Source organism: Ceratotherium simum, chromosome 17 (assembly GCF_057802395.1).
Source record: "Ceratotherium simum simum isolate JZ-2026a chromosome 17, ASM5780239v1, whole genome shotgun sequence".
Classification (NCBI taxonomy): Eukaryota; Metazoa; Chordata; class Mammalia; order Perissodactyla; family Rhinocerotidae; genus Ceratotherium; species Ceratotherium simum.
This window is the reverse complement of record NC_141916.1, coordinates 35,311,030-35,319,500: the sequence shown is the minus strand read 5'-3', so window position 1 is coordinate 35,319,500 and position 8,471 is coordinate 35,311,030. Positions and strand designations below refer to the sequence as shown.

The 8,471-nt window shown below is 35.2% G+C and overlaps 1 protein-coding gene across 3 annotated transcripts in view; it reads right to left on the bottom strand.

Moving 5' to 3' along the window:
- Nucleotides 1-1,957: 1,957 nt before the first annotated feature.
- Nucleotides 1,958-8,471, bottom strand: part of INTS13 (integrator complex subunit 13) — a 29,050-nt gene continuing 22,536 nt past the window's right edge. For all 3 annotated transcript variants that reach the window (XM_087442654.1, XM_087442653.1, XM_004435466.2), the window contains 3 exons: nucleotides 7,597-7,736; nucleotides 3,359-3,494; nucleotides 1,958-2,314 (listed from right to left, as the gene is read on the bottom strand). In XM_087442654.1, the coding sequence (XP_087298780.1) occupies nucleotides 2,275-2,314; nucleotides 3,359-3,494; nucleotides 7,597-7,736 (316 nt within the window). In that variant the 3' untranslated portion in view covers nucleotides 1,958-2,274. The remainder of the gene's footprint in view (nucleotides 2,315-3,358; nucleotides 3,495-7,596; nucleotides 7,737-8,471) is intronic.

The window sequence follows — 8,471 nt, the reverse complement described above, 5'->3', positions numbered from 1 at the left end:
GCATCCAGACTCGTATTTTTTTTGCTCCAACAATGTGCTGAAACTTTTCATCTAGAAACCTGGACTTCCACAAAGGCTCTCTTGTCTATGGGTGACTGTCTAAGACAGTGTTTTCCAAGGACTCCTGGGCCATGGCCAAGAGGGGCTTGAGCTGGCTCATGGGCCACTGCAGCATCCACAACTGGGACCGAGATCTGTCTGCCTACTACCCATGCGCAGGTGGGCAAGACGCCTCCCTTGGCATGCAGTGCTGGATCCCACAGCTCCCTCAAAGGCATTTCTGTCCGTGGATGAATGACAAATTCTTGGGGGTGAGGGACCACAAACAAAGGATGTCTTTTGCTACCATGATGCAGACATCAGAATCTTTTAATATAATTCAAAGTCCCCCTCTTCTCTCTAGGATAACTCTGATTCCCGCAATCATTAAGTCTGGACTTAAGCTTAGATTTCAGTATTGGATGGTTGATAAAATTTTTTTCTTAAGTTTAGCCCACTTCTCTTGACTAGTAAATCCTCAATGTGGATGCTATTTTAAAAGAACGAACGATTAATATTCTTCTATTTTTGTTCTAAAATGGTCACTTGCACTATAAGGCTGTAATATGTATCTCAAGATAAAGCCAAGCATAGCCTGACCCTCTGCAGGAGGGGGGAGAAGGGGCTCAATTTTAGGTGCTCAAAAGACATCTAGTTAAGCAGACACAACAAGTCAGCTGAAGAATCTTAGCAGCCAACAACACGGAATAATACAGAAAGCTACTGGCACAGTTGTTCAAAACGCAGCCACAGAAATATTCCCCCAGTTGGTAGAGCATAGTAACAGCAGTTCATAAATAGTATCTAAAAGTGGAGAATAAAATGTAGGTAAGACTGCCAACAAGTAGTGTGGCTTTAGCACATGGGAAAGGGAGGAGCATAAATTGAGAGTAAAGGAGGATCCCAGTCTTTGAAGATGGGTTGTGAAGGAAAGATTTTTGGATCAAGAAATAAACCAAGGACCCCAAGTGGACACAAGCTGAAAAATGGATATCAAGACACAAAAGGTCAGAACCCAACCAGAAGTAAATACATTCCAGTAATTTAGTATTAGGCTACAGCTCTTTAAATCTTGCAAGTCTGAAGTGCTAATTAGGTCTGGTCATGCTTGTGTATGATTTGTGTACATGTATATCTAAACACACTGGTAAGGAATAAAAATAGCTCTAGCTTAGGGGAGAGGACAGATGAAGAGCTGAGAATGAGGCCAGAGTTGATAAAAGAGAGCAATGTAAATTTCACTGGATTGTCAAGGGAGGCTGATGAACTCTTATTTGAATACCAGTTGTGTTTTTTTTAATAGAAAATATTGAATCTCTATATTAAACAGAGTTTTTTCTCTCCTCTAATAAACACCCGAGGAAAAATGACAAGCCTAGAATTAGCACTTAACATTGAAATAACATGTTTCTTGCAACATGTTACAAGCTTCCAGATGAAGAAGGACAAGAAGACTCATCAAACATATACCACATAACCATGACATTTCTTAGAGATGAGGGGACAAAGATTCTGTTCAGGGATAAAAACAAATCACCCAGTAACTTTCCTTCCTTCTAAGTCTGTGAAGTCATCTCCTTTACGCTTCTCTTTCAATATAAACAGTCAATGGACAGTAAACTTTTAGCAGGAAAAAAAAGTAACATAACCCAATACGGGTAAAACATAAATTTATACCAACTACCAGAAAACTCTGCTTTTAAATGGGCCACACACAAAATAATTTAAAATACAAAATAAACAAATGAAAGCAACATTCTTTTCCAGAAAAGCACTGTATACACTACACATTAACAGACAAGACTTTATACTGAATATTGCGAATCTCACTTAAATTTTGATAAAATTTTTTAAAAATTTCTAAAAGTTGTCAGTCATTAAATGAATAATATCTTTTTCTGAAAGGAATACTCCAATATTTTGCATTTCAGATATTTTAAGTTTTATTTGGCAAAGAGAAGCCTAAGAATTTTTTAAAAAACATTTCCAGAGGGAACACCCTTTACCATAAAATAAATTTGTATGACTTGGGAGGGCAAATCTCAAATGTATATTTTTGACATAAGTGCCAATTTTACAATTAATACAAAAAAGATAAAGTTAGTTGAAACATTTTAAAAATGTAAAAACCAGTCCATGCAACATAACTATACAATCTTGCTGTAAAAGTACTTATACCAAATTCCACCCAAAATATTTATGCAATCTACTAAATTTAGTTGCTCAAGTCACTCTTCATTGCCGGCTGGCTTTTCCATTTTCTGTCGTCTCCATTCTAAAAAATAGGAGGAAAAAAATTAGTTGGTAAAATAAAACATTATTAACTATCCATATTTTTTCTCCTTATCTAACTTTCACATGAAATTAAAATCTAATGTAGTCATAGAACAGAAGAACAGCAGCACTTCAGCAAAAGACTAAAGTTAGAGTTCCTCTGGTTAGTCAAACTTCCTCGTTTAACAGATGAGTGAAAATTGAGGCCCAGAGAGATTAAGTGAATATCCCAAAGTTTCATCTCAAAGGCCATTAGTTTTCACTATACCTCTCTAAGCAAAACTAAGGAAAAAATCTCCACCATTTAGTCAAGGATTTTTTTCCTTTTCCACTCAAGAAATTCCTTTACCAATATATTTTAAAGAGGATTTCTTCTAAAAAAGAGATTAAAATAATCAGACTTGAGATTTATTCAGTTAAAATCAATATTCCTAATACGGTATTACTTATTAGGAAAATATTTTTCTCCTGGTATTTTATATAGATTCAGTGTGGCAGACTAAGTTTTCTCTATGATTTTTCCATCTATGATGTTTACTGAAGCATCAAAAAAAATACTCTAAGGAGGAAATACTTTCAGGGTTACAATCAATATAATCAGGTCTTTTAAAAGTACCAAGAGGGGCCAGCCCAGTGGCGCAGCACTTAAGTGCGTGCACTCCGCTTTGGCGGCCTGAGGGTTTGCAGGTTCAGATCCCGGGTGCGCACCAACGCACCGCTTGTCAGGCCATGCTGCGGCAGCGTCCCATATAAAATGGAGGAAGATGGGCACCAATGTTAGCCCAGGGCCAATCTTCCTCAGCAAAAAAGAGGAGGATTGGCATCTGATGTTAGCTCTGGGCTGATCTTCCTCACATACACAAAAAAGAGTACCAAGAAACAAAGAAGTTATTTTTTTTTCCTCTTTATAGGTAACATGTATCAGTTCATAATATTAGTAATAAAAAATTGCTGAACACAGCAAATAAGCAGTGTTTATTATTTTTAAAAAATTATTATAATGTGGCAATTAACAACACCAATTTCTATAATAAATAATACAAACCCATTTTCCTCTTTAAGATGTTGATATAATTCAGCTCTGTTATTAACAGAGTTCAAACGTCCAGCAAACTCCTGATGTTTTCTAGAATTGGCAGTATTGATTCTATTACTCCAAAAAGATAATAAGGACACGGGCCCTGGTGATATATTAGAAAGAAGAGAAAAAGGTAGAATAATTCACTACTTCAAAATCTACAAATTTAACAAATTTATCTTTAATTCCATTGTTCCTTTTATAAAATTAAAACAATATCATCTTCCCCTTATTCTAAGATTTATATGTGTTTAGGGGTCCCCAAGACCACCTACTAGTTTGGTGATTTGCCGGAAGGACTCAAATGACTAAACATCAAGTTACAGTCATGGCTAAGAATCATTACAGCAACACAGTAAGGATACACAGCCAGATCAGTAGGCAGGAAAAGACATTAGGCAAAGACTAGAGGAATCCATCTGCAGGCTTCCCACGTTCTCTCCCTCCAGTGATGGTTCACACGGAGTGCTAACTCCCTCTAGCAGCAAAAATGCAGCCATGTGTGTACAGTATTTCTGCCAGGAAAGCCCATTTGAGACTTGGAGTCCAGAGTTTTTATTGGAGGCTGGTCACATACGCATTCTCTGCCAAACTACAACCACCAAAATTCCAGACTCCCAGAAGGAAAGCAGGTGTACAGTTCAGATGTAAGGCAAAATAACTTCATCATGTAGGGAATGTTTTAAAAGCCAAGTTTCCAGATGCCATCCAAGGGCCAAACTTGCAAGCAGGCTCTTCTAATGATAACAGCCCGGGCCTGCTGTGTTAACTCTTTTCTGCACAATATGAAAAGGCAAAAGAACTAGATATAAACAATTTTGAAAAGCAGAAAAAAGTTAGAAAACTCTCATTACCTCCAAGACTCTACTTTTAGTGATCATGACACTATTGTATTGGCAAAAGGACAAACATACAGACTAATGGAACATAAAAGAAAACCCAGAAATAGACTCCCATATATAGACTCTCATCAATTGATTTCTGATAAAGGTACAAAGGCAATTCAATAAAGTAAAGACAGTCTTTTCAAAAACTGCTACTGGAACAATTAGGACATTATGTGCAAAAATATAAATGTTGACCCATACCTTGTACCTTATTAAAAAAAAAAACTCAAAATGGATCTCGGCCTAAATGTAAAATCTAAAATTATAGAACTCCACAAAGAATACATAGGAATAAATCTTTGCGACTTTGGGTATTGCAAAGATTTCTTATATATAACATCAAAAGCATAATCATGAAAGAAAAAAATTGATATACTGGACTTCATCAAAATTAGAAACTTCTGCTCTATAAAAGTCACTGTTAGAAGGACAAGCCACAGACTGGGAGAAAATATTTGTAAATCACATATCCAACAAAAGACTTGTATCCAGAACAAATAAAGAATTTTCAAAATTCAACAATAAAATAACAAACAGCCCAATTTAAAAACGACCAAAATATCTGAATAAACCCTTCATCAAAGAAGACATACAGATGGCAAAAAAGCAAATGAAAAGAGGCTTGCCATTAGTCACGAGAGAAATGTAAATTAAAACCACAATGGAATACTACTACATACCTATTAGAAGAGCCAAAAAAAAAAAAAAAAAAATCCTGATGCTAGCAAGTGCTATTGAGGATGCAGAACAACCACAACTCTCATTAACTGCTGGTGGGATGCACAATGGTACAGCCTCTTTGGAAAGATGAGTTGGCAGTTTCTAATAAAGTTAGTCATATACAATGGAATATACAAACTACTGATAAACAGACAACATAGATGAATCTCAAATGCATTATCCTATGAGAAATAAGCCAACCTCAAAAGGCAGCATACTTTATGGTCACTTATATGGCATTCTGAAAAAGGCACAATTATAGGAAGAGAAAACACATCAATGGTTATAGTGGACTGGAGGTAGGAGGAGTGCAGGATGATTACAAAGGGGCAGTACAAGAGAATCTTTTGGGATGATGGACTGTTCTATACCTTGATGTGGTGGTGGCAGTTACACAACTGTATGTATTGTTTAAACTCACAAAACTATATATGAAAAACAGTTAATATTACTATATATAAGTTTTTTAAAAATAAATTAATAAAAGTCTTTTCTTTTTATTATTATAAAACTAATACATGTTCATTAGATAAAATTTAGAAAAAAACAAAACACATAAAGGAGGAAATAAAATCATCCATAACACACTGCTCTAACAACTATAAATATTTTGTTTTTTTGTCAATACCATTCTATATCAATAAAATCACATTTTGATTTTTCTGTTACTGCAGGATGCAAAGAGAGCTGAACAGATTTTCACCAAGTCTAGACAGCATGTTTGTAATAGCCCAACCTTACATGCAGCAGGCACAACATTCACTTTGGAGAGTTCTGGGAAGTCATTTTCCAAAGCAGATGAAACTGAGGTAATAATAAAAGGCCCATATCAGTTGATGACCAGAAGAGACATACGACTTAGGTTGTAAAATAGAATGGAAGAAAAAACAAGTTTCAAGTACCAGCCTTGAATGGAAAGTTACAAGGGCAGACAGTTATTTGCAATCAAGTTGCTTCTCATGTGGGCCACTCTATAAAGTGTTTCCAGCGTGAAAAACATCAGGGGTCTATTGAATTTAATTCATAACCATGAATATCATCCATACATGATATTAATCCATGATGACAAGCTAGCATATTTGTATATAATAAGGTTTTTTAAAACAAAATGCAGATCATAGTATATATGGTTTTGTAGCTTGCTCTTTTTTTTTTAACCTACTATATATTCATTCATTCAACAAATAACTGAATTTCTACTATGGGCCAGGGACAGTGTTGGGTGGTAGTGATATAAACAGTAAATTTTAAAAAGTTCCTGTCTTTAAAATGTTTCAGGCTAACAGCAGAGGCCAGACGTCAACAAGTGATGTCAATGCAGTAGTCTAAGTGCTAGCACAGTGGTAATCCTGGGATGTAATGGAAGCACAAAGAAGCACCTAACTTAATTGTGAAAGGAGGTCAGGGAAGTCTTTCCTGAAAAAGGGGCTGCTGAAGCTGAAATCTGAATGATATACGTTAGCAAGATGGAAGAGTGGGCATTTGTGGCAATAATCATTCTTGGGCTACATGAATTCCACCCTACAGACACACCATCATTTGATCATTTTCTTACTAATATGTGGTTTGGTTGCTTGGAACTTTTTGTCACTACAAATAATTTTTAGACTTCTATTTTCCAAGCAACGCTTAAGCATTGTTTAGATTAAACCTAAATTTCTCATCCTAATCAACAGTGGCCTATTTTGGCATGTGAAAAACAGGATAATCTATCAACAGACATTTATTTATTTTCCAGGCACCCTGGCAAATGCCTGAAAAGCAAATATGATAACACTGTCCTTATCTCTGATTTCAAAGAAATCAGTGAACCGGAGAATATTAACATGTATCACAATATGTAGACTACAGCATAAGTATATAAAAACAAACAAGCCTATTTTCTCCCTAGGATGAGATGCCAATAATCATAATTGGGCCAGCCCTGGTCTTATTGCCTTAGGGGAGGCATAGTGGCAAGAAATCAGACAGTCCTTTGTTATACCATTTCCCATTCATCCTAAAAGGACTAAATTTAGTTTACCTTCAAGATAACTAAGGCCTACATAATTTCAGGAGCTCCCAAACGCAAATCATATGTTTAACACCTACAATTCCTTCAAGAGGAAATTAAGCTTTCAGCCTATAAATAAGAGACAAAAGGCTTTAAGTGAAAATATTATAATACCTCTACTGAAACTCATTCATACCCCATTTTAATTTATCAATAAATGGGTGATATTAGATCCTTCCCTAAGTTCAGAAAGAGTTTAGGGAAAAGAGTTTGTCTCCAATAACTTAGGACTTAGTACAGTGTCAGGAACATAAACAGATTCCAGTTTACAAAATTAAAATTTCTTAAAACAGAGACTTTATAGTAAAAGTGCTTATTTTCCAAAAGGCTTCATTAACAAAGGTATGACACTACTTTTTCTTTAATGCTGACAGATATATTTACTGCTTCTATTTTCCAAGGCTGTAAACAAAGAATCTCCTAAACAACATCTAGAAATGCAAGTAGCTCTTCCTCATATACACAATAATATTAAATGACACCGTACAAAACAGAACTGACTTAGAAAACTTTCTACAAACCTGGTTACCATGGTTCCACCTCACCTTTTGATTTTTCTACTGGTGGAGTTTCATCCATTTCAACAAGAGGCTTTTTGTTTGGAGGTTCTGGGGAATCAGGCGAATCTTTTATAATCTCAGCTTCAGCTAACTCTTCCTTTCCACGTTCTAAGATTCCTTTTAACCTTTTAGAGGGACAAACAATAAAATTTAAAGTTTAAAATTTTAGAAATATAAATGGTTCAACAATTAAACTGGACTTTGCATATCAGTCTTAATAAAAGATAGCTGATCTCACAAAGTAAACCTGGGGACTAATCAGACGCTAAACCTCAATCTAAAATCAGGTAAGAGAACTTAATGAATTAAACACGTTTCCCTTTTCCGTCATCATAATGTAACAATTCAGTATTATAGTTAGCTGTAAAACATGAAAAAAAAGGAAAATTTAAGCTAAAATTAAAAAGGTCAGAAATGTGATCTTTGGAAGAAACATCACAATTTTAATTTTTAAAGATATGGACAAAAAATACTATTTCAAATTACAATAAGACTAAGAAATCCACTACTATTTGTTCCCTGTTTATGTACTATGGAAATGTATTTACATTCCACAAGTTAGAAACTTAACTCCAAGCTTATTTTGAGTTTCATCAGGGAAGAGAAACACTTTCAAAATATATAAGGGATATACTTAAAGATCAGTGGGCTCTGAATGAGAATACTTTTTTCCTTCTCTTCTTAAAGTAAGCCAATTCTGTTTCAGAAGCTCAGTAGCCCTAAGGAAGTAGTGAACTTCTAAGGTCAAATAGAATAAAAGTGTTCTACTTATTTAGGAATAAAATGACATGATTTCTAGAATTGGCTTCAGAATATTCCCATAGGGGAGGTAGATGGTGGTGGTGGTGGTGAGGGGAGTG